This window comes from Scylla paramamosain, chromosome 31 (genome assembly GCF_035594125.1).
Source record: "Scylla paramamosain isolate STU-SP2022 chromosome 31, ASM3559412v1, whole genome shotgun sequence".
In the NCBI taxonomy this organism is placed as follows: Eukaryota; Metazoa; Arthropoda; class Malacostraca; order Decapoda; family Portunidae; genus Scylla; species Scylla paramamosain.
In genome coordinates, this window is record NC_087181.1 from 15079564 (window position 1) to 15100358 (window position 20795).

The window sequence follows — 20795 nt, forward strand, 5'->3', positions numbered from 1 at the left end:
TATATATATATATATATATATATATATATATATATATATATATATATATATATATATATATATATATATATATATATATATATATATATATATATTATGATGATTGTTATATACACCAATAAAGAGTGAAATGGATAAAATTCACAAGAATGCCGTTGTAAAGACACATCCCAGCACCACATCAAGATCAAGACAAGTCAGACGACAACACGAGCCTTGGGTAAACATTGCCCGGCTCAGGAACACTCGGGGACGAGAACAAGCTTGAAAGTGTACACATTACCTCAAACCTGGTGATGTTTAGTGTTGAGTGACATGGTGGTGGTCTGTACGCCCCTGCTAGCACATGTCAGTGCTCCTTGGCCCTTCAAGACACAGGGGCGCCACGTGAGGTGATCCCTGGCCACACCGCCTCCCTCAACACAGCCAGGGGCGCCGTTTGTTGGCTCATCATTCTGCACTTAAGGTTGGTGACCGGATGCCTCACTGTGTAATAATTGAATGAGCAACTTCGTTGATTGGTTACCTAGTGCCTGCTTACCTGGCGAGGTGAACGTGACCGGGGTTCGAACCAGGATCAGTTACGGCAGAAAGACAAGTCTCATCAGAATGAACTGTAAGACCTCTTTACACGAAGCCATCATGGTGAAGCCACTGATTAATATTTACTTTTTTTTTTTTCTTTAGCACTAACGTGGTAATTTTTCAGGTTCCACAAGTTTGGCCTGTGGCCACACAAACACGCCCAGTATTAATTCAGTAAGCAGTTTCCTTCCTTCCTTCACCATGCAAATCTCATCCTTGAATGTCTTGATATCTGAAATTCTGAAATAAGAATGTCCTGCAGTCTGAATGTCCAGTAAGGAGTTTAGATAGATCAGGCTTGATTTAAATTTAAAATCTCCCAAACTGTTTGGTTATTTGGAGATTGTTAGGGGACTTTATGTGGCATTTGCAGGATATTATAAAGCAGTTCAGGTGAAGCACTGTGAGTTGCAGAGAACCTTTACTTTTACTAAAAAATTACTAATCAGAATTTCTTTCCTTCAACAGATCAAGTTAAATAAAGGCAAAAGAGACAAGGCATAATGTCACCAGCACTCCTTCACGTCCTGGCCCGGCCACTGAGCCTCAGCATGAGAGGACTGCATTGGGCAACACAGCTGGCACTCAGGCCCACCACTGCCACAAGAAAGAGGTGCTTGCTAAACAGGATAGCAGTGTGGGAGGCGAGGGCTGTCAGGTGCTGCTCAGGTGAGGGGGCCATGGTACCTATTGTGTTGGCCAGATAGTGTTGTCCTGTTTGGAAGTTGAGTAGCATATTGCACTCTCTTTCAAATTCAAATTAAATAATTTAATTAGTTATATAAGTACATGTTTGATGCTACACTTAAATTTGTTATATATACATGGCTGGGTCTATTAAGTCATAAGTGTCATAAATGTCTTTTGTCATGGATGTCATTCCCACAGGTCTTGGCTTTTCCTTTTCTAATAAATTTTTTTTTTTTCACTCAGAATATTTTTAAACACAGATAAGTCAGTCATGCAATTTTACAAATATAGGGGAGAACCTTATTTCCCAGCCAGAAACACAAACACTTATCTTTTCTGATGAAGTTTCTTTTTACCTACTCAGAATATTATTTTAGCACAAACAAATCAGTCATTCAATTTTGCTACTATAGAGAACTATTTCTTGGCCAGAGACAGTCATAATAACTTCTTCTCAGGGCACACCACACATGGGCCAGACACCTCCATCACAGCACCAGATGAGGAGGAGGCAGAGAAACACCTTATGGCTCCTGACTCCCTCTCCAAGATGCACCAGACTGACCTTTCCAGCTTAGCCACTTCTGAAGAATTTCTATTACCCAGCCAGCAAAGGCAGAGGGAAAGTAACCTGTTGGTGGTGAAGATCAGGGAGTGTGAGAGTACCACTGCTGCCTTTGAAGTGTATGAGAGGCACAGTGACGTGATGGAAACCAGGCACTGTTTGGCACTCCTGGAAAAGCTTGGAGACTTTGCGAAAAGTAGGTGAGTGAGGAATAGGAGAAAGAACGGTAGAGTTGATTTTAGGTATAGTAATGGTGGAAAATAGGAGAAGGAGGAGGAGCATGAACACTCCTCATAAAGTTGGATAGCCAAAACAAGGCTATACAAATACACATTCACTGTCATACATAGTCATTCGTCATTCTTAGTATTATTCCCAGGCACAATAAGTAACATTGACAGCAATTAACAATTAACACACAAACACCCAACATACATCAATAAACTTAAAATAATTATCCCTTATCTTTCCCAGCACAGACCTTTAAGACTCCCTGTGGCCACCTATATGCTCACAAACAACTAGCATACATCAAAAAACCTAAACTAGTTATATTACCTTTCCCAGCACAGGACAAAGCACAAATACTACAAAATGAGAGCTTTAGAACTCCTTGTGGCTACCTATACACACACAAACTCACAACCACCATACATCGACAGAACTATCCCTGGAGCACCTGAAAACCTGAACTAGTTGCCTGTTACCTTTCCCAGCACAGAGGACATGACACAAATAAAACAGAGTGAGGGGTTCAAGATTCTGTGTGGCCAGCTGTACTCTCAGTGTCGCCGGATGGAAGGGGATGAGTGGCTGAATCTCCTGAAGTACCTGGGTCTCCTGGAAGTTCCCGCCAACTCAAAGCTCATCCAAGTTGTCCTTCAGGTGAGATTGTGGAGGAATGTAAGGTCTTCATTCAGTGTGAGTTTTGTTTATTTGTAAATATAACTTGACTGCTTATGATGCACTGTCTAGCTGGTATAGATCATGAAGTTAAGTGTAAGTTAGTTTGTTTTTTGGGCTGGCATAACAATTCTTCAATCTAGGAATTTTGCAGCGTCTTATCTCTATTTTCTATCTCTTTTCTACCTCCCAGATGTTGGAGCACTAAATTAATGACCCCTGTCCTTTCACATTATTCCTTTTTAGTAATGATTTCTGATTTTTTCCTCTTCCTTCTCTACCTCCTCTTCCATCTCTGTTTGTCCTCCACTCTTTGTCTTCATTACTCTCTTCCTCTTCTCTCATATTTTGAGTCTATCTATCTCTTCCTTATTCTTTCCTCCTTCCCTGCATTTCATCCTTGTTTTTCTTTATCTCCTTCGACTCCTTTCCAATTCTTTTCATCCCCTTCTCCCCTTTTTCTTCTTGCTTTTCTCCCTATTCTTCTTCTTCTTCTTCTTCTTCTTCTTCTTCTTCTTCTTCTTCTTCTTCTTCTTCTTCTTCTTCTTCTTCTTCTTCTTCTTCTTCTTCTTCTTCTTCTCCTTTTCCTCTTTCACTTATCTTCATTAATCTTCTTGTATATACAGAGGGAATATGAAAACTTACTCTACAACCCCATTTCTCTATTTTCTATGTCACAGATGTTGAAGCACCAGATTCATGATTTGTCCCTGAAGCAACTTATCTTCCTGAACTTTCTGCTGAAGAAGATGAGCACCACACCACTGTCAGAGGCCCTGCTCACTGCCATCCCCATCCTTCTCAGCAACACCCTTCCCTCAACATTCCTCAAGGACCTCGCCTTTTCCTGCTTGTCCCAGGTCTGTGTGTGTGTGTGTGTGTCTCTCTCTCTCTCTCTCTCTCTCTCTCTCTCTCTCTCTCTCTCTCTCTCTCTCTCTCTCTCTCTCTCTCTCTCTCTCTCTCTCTCTCTCTCTCTCTCTCTCTCTCTCTCTCTCTCTCTCTCTCTCTCTCTCTCTCTCTCTCTCTCTCTCTCTCTCTCTCTCTCTCTCTCTCTCTCTCTCTCTCTCTCTCTCTCTCTCTCTCTCAAACCCAGTTGACTTTTCCCTTAATTTTTCACACTTAAAATACTCAAGACACTCATAAACACAAGAATTAAGGAACTTGAGAAATCTTTAAATCTTCCTCTGTGTCACCACCACCACCACCACCATTACTACCTTCACTCCTTCCTGCAGGCATTCACCATCTGCTGCCAGGGGAAGGTGAACGGTCTGGGCATCATTCTGCAAGAGATGTACAGGCGGGGCAGCGTGCAGAACACAATCCTGGCTATGAGTTTGGTGTGGACGCTGACTAAAGTGTCCTCGCCACATCTACAGAGGAGATTGCTGACCCAGGAGGAGCAGCTGACTAGGGAAGTGATCATGAAGGAGTGCCTGGAGACTATGGTGAAGGATATGGACTCTCTCTCTTCCCAGCAGGTGAGAGGGAGAAGGAGGGAGAGAGAGAGAGGGTTGCCTGTGTGTTTATAATGCCTTAGTTTTGCAGAGATAGAGGAGTTTTTTTAACAGCTGTTTTCATTAGTTTTTACACCAAATTATTAAACTTTTATTCATAATTTTAAGTCTAGCATCCATAAATCAAGGAAGTGGTTTTATTTATAACTGGGAATTTGTAAAGGTAAACATTCTAGGTAACCATTAAATTTGTAAAGGTAAATATTCTACTCAGTCATTAAATTTGTAAAGGTGAACATCCTAGACAACCAGTTATGATCGTCCCCTCTTGGTGCTCCCACAGATGGAGTCAACCCTGACCAAGCTGTGTCTGGGCCATGAGTTTGGTGACAGAAGCTGCTACAACGAGAGGTTCCTGCAAGCGGCAGCCTCCTATGTGTGCCGCCACTCCCTCTCCTTTGTGAAGGCAGCACACACCATCACGAAGATGTCCAAAATGTGTGTGTGTGTGTGTGTGTGTGTGTGTGTGTGTGTGTGTGTGTGTGTGTGTGTGTGTGTGTGTGTGTGTGTGTGTGTGTGTGTGTGTGTGTGTGTTCTGACCTAATTTTATTTTTTTACAGGATTGATTCAAGCTTGTAATGTCCCATTGTTTAAAATTAATTTGTCATATTTATATTTAAAGCTATGAAGGCTCTTTGCACACACAATTTTCTCACTTAATTTATTCTATTGGTGTGAGAAAAATATGTATCCTCACATTTTTATTCACCTTTTTGGTATAATTTCTTACTGGGTCATATTAGTGATGATTGTTGTGTGTGTGTGTGTGTGTGTGTGTGTGTGTGTGTGTGTAAAACTTCACAGGCCAGGCAGATTAATAATTTCCTGTCTTTAAATTACCAAATTATTGTATTTTGTTTAAGTGTATCTTTACCATCTGAACACACTACTGTCTTGAGCACTGCATTTCACTGATCTGTCTCTCTATTTGGAAAACTAATTCTGCACATATTTAAGTTTTTCCCTGTTAAGTGTCATTATATTCCTTCCTTGTGCGTTTGTGGTGTATTTATTTTACGTTGGGTTGTTTATCTATCTGTCCTTATCTCTTTCTTGTGTCCATCTATGCTGCACAATCTTTATCAACAGACAGACACAGAAAGAATGGCCCTTTACCTTTCTCTCTCTCTCTCTCTCTCTCTCTCTCTCTCTCTCTCTCTCTCTCTCTCTCTCTCTCTCTCTCTCTCTCTCTCTCTCTCTCTCTCTCTCTCTCTCTCTCTCTCTCTCTCTCTCTCTCTCTCTCTCTCTCTCTCTCTCTCTCTCTCTCTCTCTCTCTCTCTCTCTCTCTCTCTCTCTCTCTCTCTCTCTCTCTCTCTCTCTCTCTCTCTCTCTCTCTCTCTCTCTCTCTCTCTCTCTCTCTCTCTCTCTCTCTCTCTCTCTCTCTCTCTCTCTCTCTCTCTCTCTCTCTCTCTCTCTCTCTCTCTCTCTCTCTCTCTCTCTCTCTCTCTCTCTCTCTCTCTCTCTCTCTCTCTCTCTCTCTCTCTCTCTCTCTCTCTCTCTCTCTCTCTCTCTCTCTCTCTCTCTCTCTCTCTCTCTCTCTCTCTCTCTCTCTCTCTCTCTCTCTCTCTCTCTCTCTCTCTCTCTCTCTCTCTCTCTCTCTCTCTCTCTCTCTCTCTCTCTCTCTCTCTCTCTCTCTCTCTCTCTCTCTCTCTCTCTCTCTCTCTCTCTCTCTCTCTCTCTCTCTCTCTCTCTCTCTCTCTCTCTCTCTGTCTCTGTCTCTGTCTCCCTGTCTGCACACAACATTACCAGCAGACAGAAACAGAGCATCCTTTTCTCCACACAGAATTATGTGTCAGAGGAGCTGGTGCAGTACACAGTGAAGCTCATGTTGTCACAGCCACAGGACATACCACACGCCAGGGTGGGGATGATATCACTGCTCTTGGCCGTCACAGCCACGCCACTGCCCCGCCAAGACCTCAAGGCTGTGCTGGATGTTATGATGACCCACAAATCCCTCCTGCTGAATTCTGTAAGTCAATGGTGAGGTCTTGTGCTGTCTTGAAATCTCTGACAGAGTGATATGACCTTTTGTGTTTTGTGTTTGGGTAATGTGAGTTCCTAGGGGTGTTTTGTAGTGTAATGTCATGTTTGTAAGTCTTTGTGTAGTGATTATAATGTGGTCTCTTATTTATAAGTTACTGGTAGTGCCTTAAATCTTTGGCTGCTAATGGTTATATGATCTCTTGTGTTTGGCTGTTGTAAGTTGCTTTTGGTGTTTTGTTGTATAATGTCGTGTTTTAAGATTTTTGCCTGCAGATGATAATGTGACCCTATTTATTTGGGTAATGTAAGTGGCTGGTGGTGTCTTGGTGCTTAATGCTTAGTCTCTTTAAATCTTTCAATGCAAATGACAATATAATCCCTTTTGTTTATTTTATTTTATTTTTTTAATGCTGGATTGTTTCACTGAACAAATATACTGGTGTACTTGGTTTACAATCATAATTACAAAATCACTGTCAAAAGCAAAAAAACGGTCAAACCTTCCCCTGGCAGAGAAGAACATCATGGTAGGGAGACATTTTACTCCAGCACATCAATTGTTCTGTTTTGTTATGGGAAAAATAAAAATGGTGTTGATGAGTGAAGATATTGTGTCTTGTTTCTCAGGACTACTACAAGAAGCCTCTGCTGTTGGTGGCCATAGAACTCCTGAGTGCTGAGTACTACCACCCACAGCTGGTGCAGATCCTCACCTCCCCAGATGTCCTCAGCCTGTGAGTGCCTTGTCCTACACCCTTAGGGCCAATGCACACTACAGGGACAGTCATGCTCAAGTCACGGTCTAGTCACATATTATTACATACATCAATGGGGACCGTGAGTGCCAGTGTGAATGCTTCCATTGAAATGCATGCAGTAATATGTGATGAATGTGACTCCCTGTAGTGCACATCAGCCTCATCCTCCTCCATGTGATGATAAGCATTTTGTGACAGGTACATCAAAGAGCAGGTTTCACAGTCATCCATTTTCGTTTGCTAGCTAACCAACAAAAGTGTGTTGGGGTGATCAAGTTCCACAGTCAACTTTGGCCGTTGCTCTTTGTTTGGGAGCGTACCAAAAGTTGTAACTGGTAAGGCAATAGGGCCAGTTCCAGTCCTTTTGTAAGCTATCCAGCCAAAACATTTCCTATATTGGTAAGCTTCCAAACAAATAAGAGGGGTTTTTTGTTTGGTTGGACTGTGGAACTGCCCCAAAGACTTCATTCAGGGTCTCATGAATATCTTTCCAGGTAGTTGTAGTATTTTACCTTTTAGTCCTGGACAGCTTGAACAGTTTTAGTCAGGAGCAAGGCCAAAGCTGTGTGACTGATCCCTGTAAAGTGAGGGCAGGAGTACTTTCTCTTCTCTGTTGGGAGCCATGGGGATGAGAGTGGTGTGAATGAGTGTGAATGTGAAAGTTCTATGCCATGTCTTCGATACTCTTGTTGGTGGAAACAGCCTTGGTATATGTATGTATGTATCTTTTAGTGTTTTGGAAGCAGTAACTTAGCAAGCTTCTACTAGCATTTTTTTGTGTGCCTTTTTGCCAACATTTCTGTATCAGTCACAATCATTCCCAGGTTCATGTCAAAGTACCCCAAGGACAGCAAGAACCACTGCAAGCTGGTGGATGTGGACCAGGCCCTGGGAGAGGTGGTGCAGTCCCCACACAGGGTCCCTGAGGCCTTCCTGGAGCCTGGCAGGAAGCTGAGGGCCAGCCAGCACCCCACCAGGTCCTCCCTCAAGGCCATGCTGCACCAGATCCTGCCCAATCCAAGCCACCTCATATCTGGGGTAGTGACTGAGGGTGGAATATACATAGGTATGTGTGTGTGTGTTTGTATTTAATTTCTTTTAATATTTTTGTTGTATAGCAAATTCTGATCCTTTTGATTAAGTGTCATGTGTTTATCGATACTTTCTACTTTCATTCTTACTAGTGAGAGAGTTGTTAGCACTCTTAATATTAATTTTATGCATTTATTCTTTTTCTGGACAAAATGTTCTTGTTCTGATTCTGTTTTTATTCACCATTTTATAAGAAACTGCTATATTTTGTTTACATATTTTGTCAAACCACTACAGTGTGTGTTTGTGTGTGTGTAAGTGTTTAGCTAATCAAATTCATCCTTATGATCAATTATGAATATACCAGGTACCACATTTACCTCTCTCCCGTGCATGTCAGACCACCTACTAGTGCTGGACCCAGAGGGAGTGCCCATCAAGCTGACCAGTGCCAAGGACCTGATCATTAAGAACCCCTGTGTCACCTCCCTGGACCTGCCTGCCAGCGCCACCAAGTGAGTGAAGGGCAGCAGGTGTTGGTAATAATAATAATAATAAATGGTTTATTAATATGGCAATTGTTACTGATAATATACAATGGGTTTGGTGGGGAAGCTTAAAACTGACACTAAAGTTAATCTAGAGAGAGGAATTGAGAAGTCTGAGGGATGGGCTGATGGGCTGATTACTGTGTTTTTTGTTTTTGTTTACATGCTTATTTGTTTTGTATTGATATGTGTATGCTTATTATTTATGTTGTATTTATTAGTTGTTATTGTTATTTTTTATTTACTATATTTATTTATTTATTATTTATTTATTTATTTATTTATTTATTTATTTATTTATTTATTTATTTTATTTATTTTTTTTTACTGCCAAAATAAGTGAATGAAAAGTTTTATAGCATGAGAAACATTGAGGTTGTTGTGGTTGTTATTATGATATATGTTACTGGTGGTGGTGGTGGTGGTAGTAGTAGTAGTAGTAGTAGTAGTAGTAGTAGTAGTAGTTGTAGTAGTAGTAGTACCTATTTTAAAAATCTCTCTCTCTCTCTCTCTCTCTCTCTCTCTCTCTCTCTCTCTCTCTCTCTCTCTCTCTCTCTCTCTCTCTCTCTCTCTCTCTCTCTCTCTCTCTCTCTCTCTCTCTCTCTCTCTCTCTCTCTCTCTCTCTCTCTCTCTCATAGGGCCTGTTGCATTAAAGAAAAATAAATAAATCTTACCCAACCTAACCCAGAGCACCCCTTCAGAATAGCCATCATGGACATTGGGTCATCGGGAACCTTCAGGCCCTCGGGAGTGCTGAAGGGCCTCGAGCGGCTGCGGAAGAAGGTGCTGGAGGCGGGTGGCTTCAAGGTGCTGCCTCTGCTACAGCTGGTCATCTTTCAGCACCATGATGAGGAGAAGATCCTGTATGTGAAGAGAGAGTTGGTGGATGCTGGTGTCTCTCTCAGCTAAGGAAGGGAGGAGAGATAAGCTTTTTTTTTTTTTTTTTTTTTTTTTTTTTTTTTTTTTTGTATGTTCTTTCAATTTTTTTTTTCATTAGTTGTGGTTTTGTTATGTATTTTTTGTTCTCTCTTTCTTCATTCTAACTTTTTTTTTCTTTTACTCATGTTTTTTTTTTATCAATTTACTACTACTCTTCTAAGTTTTGTCTGTTTTGTTTTCTCTCTCTCATATCCTTCAAGATTTTCCTTACGTTTTTTTTTTTTTTTTTATCATTTATACTCTTCTTTTAAGTTTTGTCTTGTATGTTTTCTGTCTTATTCTTTTTCTTATTATTACTTTTATCTATTATTATTTTATTTATTGATTGATTTATTGATTTCATTTTATTTATTTATTTTTTATTTTTATTTTTTTTACTCATGGTGTTCCTGTTAACTTGACCAAACTCCTCTTACTTCTATCACTTCTACTCTTCTTCAAAGTTCTTCATTAGATGTGATATTGCCTTGTTTTCTTTCTCATTATTCTAGTTTTTTTCATCTCTTTCTTTCCCTCCTGTAGAAGATGTGTGAGAGGAGATGAGGCTTTTCATTACTTGTACTCGTCTTCTGCTGTTCTTATTCCTATGCTTTTTATAATTCCTCTAGTTTTCTTTCTCTCATTCCCATTTTCTGTTCTTACAAGGTCTTTCATTACATATATTCCCTCTCCAAGTTTTTTTTTTTTTTTATGTGATTCTTTTTCATCTCTCTCTCTCTCTCTCTCTCTCTCTCTCTCTCTCTCTCTCTCTCTCTCTCTCTCTCTCTCTCTCTCTCTCTCATCCCATGTTTAGGTGGTTGAGCTGTGCCATTCACAAGCCAGCCCTGCTATGAAGAGACAGTGGTGTACTTGTAAATATAGGCTTTGTTTACAGAAGTTACAGTCAGATTAAATTAATTGTTTTATATCTTGCCGTCCCTTTTTTACCCTCATGACTTGAGCAAACAGATGAATGCTTGTAGTTGGAATTTTATATGCAAGTTACCTAAAATTAATTCATCTTGAAAACTATATACACAGATTTACTTATTTATTTTATTCGGTGCGTACACGGGTGATAAAGTAAAAGTTGTGGATAAAGTAGTAATTAATTAATTTAATTGCTATAGGCTTTTGGTGCAAGCTTCTTATGAAATATGAGATACAAATTTGCTAACATTTGAAAATATATAGGAATATCAGCGTTAGATACAAAATTCAATAAATCGATAAATGAAGCACTCTAATGTAATAAAAGTGAAAGAACTTTTATTTGTGCCAATAAATGAGGTGTGCTGTCTCATTAATTGAGAAAGCAGGTAAATGTCACGGACTTCACCACACAGCAGAAATAAATAAATCAGGCGATGAAAAGTATTTTTAATGGTAAATCGTATAGTAAAAAGATAAAGAATGAGCATGTCAGTCAAGATTATACTCTTAAACAAATGATATATCTTAATTTGAATAATGTTTCCTATTAATTACTGATTCGTATCCCCTATGAATAAAAAAAAAATAGCAAAGCTTTAATTTTTATTTTGAATAGACATGATATTTTTTTTTTTTTACTGCTAACTCGTAGCCCCTAAAAATAAATAAAAACATAAATATTCAAACTAAAATTACATGCATAAAAAAACAAAAACAATGTACCTTACATTTAAGGTACAAAAAGAAGTGAAACACTCCAAAAATCTCATGGCCGGAACATTGACTAGGGCCGTGGCCCCTTCAGCACAAACAAAAATGGCGGACGTTGACAAGTGGATCGAGGTGGCCAAAGAGTGCAAGTATCTCCCAGAAAACGACCTTAAGGTGAGAAACAACCACCGGGAGATAACAACACATGAAAAAAACTATCCAAAAATTACAAGTAATAGCAAATCGAGGCTGCTGAAAGGCTGAAATACGAGGAAAACTAATAGGCGATTTTCTAGGCAGCCTTGTACTTCGCCTTATGCTTTCCTTGTATTTGTGATTGACGAGGATACCAGGGTGTCTTGTGTGCTGAATAAGGAGCTATATGACCCCTGGTACTGTGTGGGGTATGGTCGGTCTGGTAGTACTAAGGTGTGTGTTCGTGTGTGTGTTTCCTGTGAGCTTGCATAATACGGTGCTCACTCAGGCATTACAGGCTTGGCAGTTGTAATCCCGTGATGTGTTTATGAACATATGGTTTATATTGGTGTGTGTCTGGGATATGTTGAATTTTATGCTGGTTCATGGCTAGATACAATAACATTTAATAATTGGCTTACTGGTACTAATATAATTGTACTTGCCTCAGTGGTACATATTTTTTTTTTCCTACTGTACCAGCTTTAATGGCACTAAATCACTGGTGCGTATCCTTCTGGTGTTTACTTATTGGTGCTAGAGTAATAATAGTTTCCTTGTTGATATTTAGTTTAATCACCTACTTTCCTTTCTTGGTTCAGTTCAGTTGTGAGTCAGGGGAGTGGACTGCTCAGTGGCTCTCCCTGGTTGTGTTGCTGTTTGAGTCTTTGTCTTGGCATTTGTTCACTTTTCATTGGTTTCTGTTATTATTTTCTTGGGGAATATTTAAGGTAAAGCTACCGGACAGTTTTCTTTTTTTTTTTTTTCTTGTAGTTTTCGGTCTGTTTTGAATTAATATGGATATTGTTTTTCCCGCAAATCATTAGTTTTTTTTTTTTTTTTTTAATCTCCCCTCCTCACCGCCCCATCAGAAACTAATGTTTTGTGGTAAAAAACAAAAAGCAGATTAATACAAGACTGACTGAAATCTACCAGAAAAAGAAAAAAAAAGAATAGTTTCATTCTCACAAATAAGTAACACAGTAGTAAATACTCACAATGTTCCCACCAAGAGGACTGGCTGCCACTTGCCTGTTACCACCACCACCACCACCACCTAACAAAACTAACAATCTAACCTAACAATTAATCTAAACTAAACTAACCTAACCTAACTAATCTAACCTAACCTAACAAAACTAATCTAACCTAACCAAACTTGCCTAGCCTAACCTAACTGGCAAAGCTAAGAAATTAATGTGAAGTCGTTACTTTATTTATCTGTAAAGTCTGACGATGCGCTGGAAATAATCAAGGCAACACCCACCGCCAACAGACATCTCCCTCAGACTAAAATATTTCAGATTGAGCCTCTCCACCCTCCGCAGGATGAAATAAAACACTATGATTGGCTAAATTAATTCTGCATTTTTAATTGACCAGCGGCTGCATTCTCAAACAAAAGAACCATTCACTATGACAGATTTCACATTTGCGCAACAGACATGACATGCACGCACAGACAAACGCACCTTCGCCAGGGTAGATCAGTGCCCGCCTGTCCATCACATGTGAGGGTGCGTCACTTCTCAGCGTTGTCATGGCACCCAATTTTCTAATTTTATTTAAGCATTTCTAAGTTTGTGGAAAATATTGCATACTGCATTACACTCAGCAACCATTAATACCGCAGATACAGTAAGTGTTAAGTTCGGAGAAAAACGCTGGCTTTATTTCAATATTACCATTTTCTGTTTCCTTTATTCTCTTTTTTCCTACTTTTTCAAAACTTATGTAGAGTTATTTTTGTTTCCATTATGTTATTAAATAATAGTTCACAGATTATTTCTTACTTATTGGTACTTAAAATAAGTGTACTCATCTCACTGGTATTAAAATAACTGTACTGGCCTCACTGGTACTAAAACAATATTTTCCTTAGTGGTTCTTAGTATTTATTCGCACAGAAGCAGCAGTGTCCCAGTACCAGCCACGAAATCAAACTAAACTCTTGTTGTGGTAGAATTCATTACAGTATCTTAATGTCATTCACTCAAAAGACTAAACTACTTTCTGATAAGTCCTGGACGTATTTTGAGTAAATATGATGACAATTTCTCGGCAAAATTCCGAACCTTTTCAAAACAGGAAGAAACTAAGAACTGGGATTGCCAAGGTTGTAGTTAATGAAAATGATATTGTGCGATACTTGGGGAATGCATATTGCTTTCTTCTTGACCATAAATAAGACCATTTTTAAGGCTGCTTAGTTAGTTGTATGTATGTATGTATGTCCTGTAATCTCTGTTATCCGGCACATAGCAGCCGAGACGTTGCCACATAATATTAATTGCAAGCAGGAAAATGTATCCTTATCCCCCTAGGCTCCTCCAGCTCACAAACGTAACTTAACTATTGAAAATGATGTAAGTATGTACGGGGTGATGATAATAATGGACAGAGAAGTATGGCTAACCTGGGACCATGATTAAGGCAGTTCCCCTAATTTTTTGTTTATGAGCTGAATGCACACCATGTTATCCTGTGAAAAGACATGTAGTGCAGCTTGTGTCAAAATAAGAACCAGAATTTTTGCCAGATAATGTATCACAAAGGACTGCTGTAGTACTGTGGGGACCATGCACTTTGGGGGCCAAGGTGGTCCTCAGGTGCTCAGGTTCAAATCCTGGCCACAGTCTGAGGGTAGGAAGGGGGTAACAGTTCCCAAATATCAAATCCCAAGTCCTTTGTCATGAGGCACTGTCATGGCCCTGATAGACTAGGGAAACTAGACGTAAAACTGGGGAAAAAAATGTATCACAAGGGCGACTAGTGTTTTGATACAGCTGAATTGTAGGCACTTGATGACGTGACACAGTGGATAATAGAAAGGTGGATAATTGAGAGATTTCTGTAATGGACTTGGTTTTGGATGTGTATTTTCTTTCTTAAAAGTATTCAGCATTCAGTTTAGCAAGGCACATTTGTCATCACCAAGTTTTCAATAAGTTTTCCTAAGTGTAATTTCACATTTGGTTCAGCAAGGCTCTTATCTCATCTCCAAGTTTTTAGATTTTAGATTTCCTTTTTCTTGAGTGTGATTTGGTATTCATTTTAGCAGGATACATTTGTCATGGTCACTTTGTTGCATTGCAGAGACTGTGTGAGTCAGTATGTGAGTTTACTATTAGAGGAAGGCAACATCCAGCCTGTGTCAAGTCCAGTTACTGTTTGCGGGGACATCCATGGCCAGGTAAGTTCTCTCTCTCTCTCTCTCTCTCTCTCTCTCTCTCTCTCTCTCTCTCTCTCTCTCTCTCTCTTCTCTCTCTCTCTCTCTCTCTCTCTCTCTCTCTCTCTCTCTCTCTCTCTCTCTCTCTCTCTCTCTCTCTCTCTCTCATCATTATCATCATTTTATCAGGATATTATGTTTCTTCTTTCCTCACAACTCTTGTCTCTTTTCATATTCATTCAGAGTAAAGAATTAAGTTATTCCATCATTTACTCTCACAACTCTCCCTTTAACCCACACCAATCCATCTCTCACACACCTTCCTCTCACACTCTCCTCTCTTTACCACATCATTCTATTCTCTCTCTTAATTCCTCTCACTATCTGCCACTGATCTGCCACACCAATCCATCTCTGTTATCCTTTACTTCCTTTCCTTTTGTTCTCTCCCATAACTCCTCCCCAGTTAATAACACTTCCTTCTTCTCACACTAATGTACCTCAAACATCACCCTCCCTTCCTCTCTCTTCTGTTCTGTCACAACCCTCACAAACCACCACCCACACATACTTCCTCACACACCAATGCACCTCTCACATTCTCCTCTTCTTCACGCACACACACAAATCTCTCCCTCACATCCTTGTTCCTCTTCTATTATTCACAGGAAGTGCTATGTGTAGGCCTAGTGGATTCTTGCACCTTCCCTTATTGTAGGTTTCCTGTCTGACCCCTCTTCCTCTTCCTCCTACCAACAGTTTTACGACCTGGAGGAGCTGTTCAGGACGGGAGGTCAGGTGCCGGACACGAATTATATCTTCATGGGTGATTTCGTGGACAGGGGTTTACTACAGCCTGGAGACACTCACCCGCCTCCTCACACTCAAGGTGAAGTGGCCCCACAAGATTACACTCCTCAGGGGAAAACCACGAGTCGCGCCAGATCACTCAAGTTTATGGATTTTTATGGTGAGTTTTTTTCTTTTTTTTTTTTTTGTATCTTTTTTTATGTGGTTTGTTTGAGATTATTGCTGTCTTTTTTTTCTATTATTTTACCCTTTTTTTTGTACTTTTGCTTGAGATTATTTTTATTTTTTATTTTATTCTCTCTCTCTCTCTCTCTCTCTCTCTCTCTCTCTCTCTCTCTCTCTCTCTCTCTCTCTCTCTCTCTCTCTCTCTCTCTCTCTCTCTCTCTCTCTCTCTCTCTCTCTCTCTCTCTCTCTCTCTCTCTCTCTCTCTCTCTCCTTCATCTGCAGTGTTGTTATTTCTATATATTTAACATCTTTTGCTTTGCTTTTCTATTTTTATTTATTTATTTATTTATTTTATTTTTTTTTTTGTGGGGGGAATATGTATTAAGAATCACGAAATCTTAAATCATGTCATCAAGAAACAGCAAGTTATATACACCTGGATTATGATAAATTTGCTATTTCAACTGTAATATTGTTTTTAATACATATAACATCTGGTCTTTTTTTTCATGGGAGTTATAAGAATCATGAACAAAAAAATCTGAAATAAAAAACAACAAATAAGGTCCTGGGTTATAATTAATTTGCTATTATTTTTATCAGCATTGTTGTTTAGTGTAAAGTTAACAATATTACTGATCTTATGCTAACTCAAGCCTCCTGGTCATCCTACAGATGAGTGCCAGAATAAGTATGGAAATGTGAATGCCTGGAAATACTGCTGCAAAGTATTTGATCTCCTAACTATAGCTGCTGTAAGTATTGGCCTGTTGTACATTGCTCTGTCTAGTCACTCACAAGCCCCTCATCCAAATCACTTGACGGATCCCAACATGTTGCCCTTTCTGTTATGAATATTGACATTTGTAGTCATCACTTTTTTAATGTAGGAGAGACACTGGCCAAGGGCAACAAAAAATCCAGTAAAAAAAAAAAAAAAAGCCCACTGAGATGCCGGTCCCTGAATAGTGTCCAAAGCAGTAGTCAAAAATTAAAGGATAAACATATTTGGTGCTAAATTTGTGTGTTTGTTTGGATAAATCTAACGTAAATTATTTAAAAAAGAATTGCTCTTAGTTCACCATTAGTTAGTAGAGTTGTAGAACCAGTTAAGGATTAGTGATAATGATTAGGATGACCCATGATGAACTAAGAAGTGTATGTGTGTACAGCCACACTTTGCCACCCTCAGATCATAGATAAGGAAATACAGCCATCCCTCATTAACCACAGTTCATTATTACATGGATTGCTGCTGATCACAAATTTGAATAACATTAGAGGCAATGAGAGGCAGCCTACCATTGTTCATCACGTTATCCTGTATATTTTTTTTAGGTAATTGATAAGTAATATGTTTGTAACCATGCACATGCAGTTTTTCTTTACTTAAATAAGGTTTTGGGGGCTCAAGGGATGTCCTTAACCCCTTTCACAGCCATGGTTTTCCTTTACTAACATTCCAAACACTTTGATAAATTTTCATTGTTACAGAAAGAAAAAGAAAAATTACTAGAGGGTTAATTTTGTGTTTTCTAGTTCACAGGATGATTCAAAAGACTACCCACATAAGTTTAAAAATTTCATAGGCATATATAGGAAAATATTTGTCCACAAGTGAAAGGATTAAGGGGGGGTACTAATATTCCAGAGATTTCCTTTATTCACTAATGTGTATTAAACCTCCCCTTGGATAATGAGGGATGGCTGTACTGTGTGTATGATGACAGGTATAAACAGCCACCCTTTGTCACCCCCAGATAATGAAATACTTTGTGTAATGACAAGTATAAACATCCACACTTAGCCATCCTCAGATGATGAAATTCTGTGCGGTGACGGGTAATAAACAGCCATACTTTGTCACCCTCAGATCATAGACGATGAAATCCTGTGTGTGCATGGAGGCTTGTCTCCCGAGATTAACACCCTGGACCAGATCAGAACAATTAACCGAAACCAGGAGATTCCTCATAAAGGTGAGTGGGTCTGGCCTGCTTGTTGTCACCCTCACCATAATGTGCTTCTTTGGTCATCAATTAACCACGGCTATTTTCCTACTTTTCCCCTTTTTCCTCTTTTTATTTTGCTCTATTATTATTACTATTTTTTTTCTTTCTTTATTATTGTTGTTATTTTTTTTATTTTTTTAGTCTTATATTCATCATTTTCTTATGTGTCCTTATTTTTTCCCTTATAGTGGTGAACAGTTCATGACATTATAGCTGAAGATTTCCTCCCATGAATACCCTTCTCTTCTTCTCTCATAGGCTTGATTTTAGAGTAACTTGCTGCAAGGCAAGCTGCTGACAACACATATATACTATAATGTAGCAATAAAGTTAGCTCAGCACTGGCAGCAAATCAAATAAGAAAAATCAAAAGTTTATAGATCACAGTTCACTTCTGTTGCTATGGTTGTCCTTCCTTAACCTTCCCAGCACTGTAAAGACTGTTTGTATGGTGGCACAGGAGAGGAAAAGATGGAAAACAGAAGGTAATTTTGTCTTTTTAAGCTACAAAAATACTCTCTAAAAATTTATAGGTATTAACCTTTTAACTGCTATTTGATACATCTTTCCTTAATTACTAATCACTCTTAGACATCTTTACTAGTTCTACCAGCCACCTCCAATCCTTAAAATGGGTAGAAATTGCAAAATCTATTCTTTTCCATCCCTTTCTTTTGTGCAGATCCTTATAATAATTTAATGCATTACTTCTGGTCCTGTTAATTCTTTCATATTGCAGTAAAAGAGTTAAAGAAGAAAATTTATCTAGCAGTGAAAGGGTTAAGTAACATCTAAGCTGAAATTCTCTTCAACTAACGGCCAAGCTGGGACAGGAGCTCTAGTGATGGCATTGGTGGTGATAACGAGACAGATAAGAGGAATGATCCCCACAGGTGCCTTCTGTGACCTGGTGTGGAGTGACCCTGAGGAGATTGAGTCATGGTCCATGTCGCCGCGAGGGGCTGGCTGGCTCTTCGGTGCATCTGTCACCCAGAAGTTCACCGAGACTAACAATCTGAGGCTCATCTGTCGGGCCCACCAGCTTGTGAATGAAGGTGAGTGGTGGTGGTGGTGGTGGTGGTGGTGGTGCTGGTGCTGGTAACAGGTGATTGAGATGTTTGTCTATATTGTGATTTCAGAAGTCATTGGTATGGTATTGTGTCTTTTATTTAATTATGTGTGATCTCTGGTGTGAATTAGTGTGTTTTTTCTTGTTTTTTAAGTGCGATTTATTTATTCATTTTTATTATTATTATTTTTTTTTTCTGTTTTGTGGTGTGAGTTCTTTTTAGTCGGTATGATTCTCTCTCTCTCTCTCTCTCTCTCTCTCTCTCTCTCTCTCTCTCTCTCCTTCTCTCTCTCTCTCTCTCTCTCTCTCTCTCTCTCTCTCTCTCTCTCTCTCTCTCTCTCTCTCTCTCTCTCTCTCTCTCTCTCTCTCTCTCTCATCTCTCTCTCTCTCTCTCTCTCTCTCTCTCTCTCTCTCTGTGGTGTAAATTATTATCTTATATTTCTTTTTTGTAATTATTGCTGTGAACTGTGGAGTTGCTTGCCCAAGGAGTAAGGCATTATATTAGTGAAGCCTTCAACCCTTACAGAAATAAAGTGCTTGTTTTGGTATAAAGTACAGAGTCATTTTCTTAAGTAAAAAGTATATGTAATAAGGGACATATCAAAGTTTGTAAGGAATAAGAGCAAGAATCATTATTTTAGTAATGTTTTCAATCACTATAAGCATCAGATTGAATGTTTGATATATGCTATGAGATCATTGTCTTCATTAAACCAAGTCTTTTAGGGATAGATTGTACAGTGAAGGGCATATTAACATTATTAAGAGTGGGAAGCATAATTTTAGTGAAGCTCTCATCAGTAAAGGCCATATGTAAACTAGTAAGAGTGAGTATTGAAAAGCATGATCTTGGTGAAGCTTTTAACAGTACAGAACATATTAAAATCAGAAGTGTGGAGTGTAGAGTATGGTGTTAGTGAAGCTCTCCTTTCTCAGGCATCAAGTACATGTTTGATGGCAAGCTGGTGACGGTGTGGTCGGCCCCGAACTACTGCTACAGAGCTGGCAACGTGGCTTCCATCCTGTGCTTCACCTCCACCACCGAGAAGCAAGCCAAGCTGTTCGATGCCGTGCCAGACGACAAGAGAGTCATTCCCCCGGTCCACACCACACCGTACTTCCTCTGAATGAGCTGCAAGGCAATAACCACTGTAAGTTGTGTATATTTCTTGACGGTGTTTTCATCCTGCCTCTGTGAACGAACGGGTATGTGGATGGGGGTTCCACTGGTGAAGTGATGATGAGGATTGTTTTGAGAAATTTATCATGTCTTGGTTGAATTGTTGTGCGTGTCTCTTTACGTTCGCACGCCGCCCGTCAGCGAGTGGTGTGCTGCAGAACCTTGATTGTAGGATGTCACATTGGTATTCAGTTCACAACACCCAAGTGGTCAGCAGTGGTCTTGTTTCAGTTGATTCAGTCACTCACACAAACACTCTCTAAATCAAAGATTGCTGGTGATCTTTGTAAGCCGTGCAGTGTCTTATTGTCTTGTCGTGTGCTGCATTGAACATGTCGTAAAAACAGAGTAAACATATACTCATAAATACTAGCATGATGTTTACACAAGTGGTCAAGGTTCTGCTGGACTTTCATATCACACAATGTCCATGCAAGGTGGAAAAAAAGAACAAAATAAAAAAAAATCCTTGTAAAACCGTTGCCATAACAGAACACGCAACTTTGCCTCATTCCGCGCGATGGACCGCCTCCGTTTGTGATATTATTTGCCGGGGAAACCTCTCAATCCTGAAAGTTCAAGCAACAAGGGTCTTTCACAACAGCTCCTGAGACTTGCATATGTTCCAGGCATCTCACGAAAGCGGAGGTCTTGTGCCTTGGTGCTCGGGTGAGAAAATAAGAACTTAAACTTATAATAATACTGTTGAGCAGCATCCCAGTTAAGGGGAATCTAAAAAAAAAAAAAGAATATATTTAAGACTTAGAGCAATTAATGGAGATGCAGTTTTAATGTTTGTTTTTAATTCCCCTATGTCTTTTTTTTCTTTTTTTCTTTCTTTTTTTTATAGTGTTTTCCCCCCTTTTTCTCTGTTTTCCCTCCCCATTCATGTCTTTTATAATAGCCAATGAAACTTGATCTCTCGTTTCAAGATTGTGTCAGAGTGAAGAGAAGCGTATGTACGTACGTGTGTTAGACATGAGTGAACTTTAGGTCTTGAGATCCAGCTGTTATTTAATGGTGCTGAAAGATAGTACACTTATCACCTC

The 20795-nt window shown here is 39.4% G+C and overlaps 2 protein-coding genes across 2 annotated transcripts; both read left to right on the forward strand.

Annotated features, from left to right (window-relative positions):
* Positions 1-252: 252 nt before the first annotated feature.
* Positions 253-10428, forward strand: LOC135088698 (uncharacterized). Its single transcript, XM_063983657.1, has 12 exons — positions 253-466; positions 1054-1254; positions 1734-2040; positions 2557-2725; positions 3424-3603; positions 3979-4224; positions 4544-4698; positions 6043-6232; positions 6874-6980; positions 7829-8070; positions 8437-8551; positions 9286-10428. Exons 2-12 carry the CDS (start codon positions 1089-1091, stop codon positions 9491-9493), a joined length of 2085 nt encoding a protein of 694 aa, XP_063839727.1. The 5' UTR covers positions 253-466; positions 1054-1088; the 3' UTR covers positions 9494-10428.
* An 821-nt stretch (positions 10429-11249) lies between these two features.
* Positions 11250-20427, forward strand: LOC135088699 (serine/threonine-protein phosphatase 6 catalytic subunit-like). Its single transcript, XM_063983658.1, is given in 10 exon segments — positions 11250-11320; positions 14438-14461; positions 14463-14534; positions 15270-15356; positions 15358-15435; positions 15437-15477; positions 16159-16240; positions 17359-17464; positions 18391-18552; positions 19503-20427. Coding segments are annotated over 10 exon segments (912 nt in total). The 5' UTR covers positions 11250-11251; the 3' UTR covers positions 19694-20427.
* Positions 20428-20795: the final 368 nt, after the last annotated feature.

Coding starts and splice junctions, on each gene's coding strand:
- LOC135088698 (XM_063983657.1), top strand. CDS start 1,089: ATGTCACCAGCACTCCTTCACGTCCTGGCCCGGCCACTGAGCCTCAGC. Junction 1,255..1,733: donor GGCTGTCAGGTGCTGCTCAG/GTGAGGGGGCCA, acceptor ACTTCTTCTCAG/GGCACACCACACATGGGCCA. Junction 6,981..7,828: donor TCCCCAGATGTCCTCAGCCT/GTGAGTGCCTTG, acceptor AATCATTCCCAG/GTTCATGTCAAAGTACCCCA.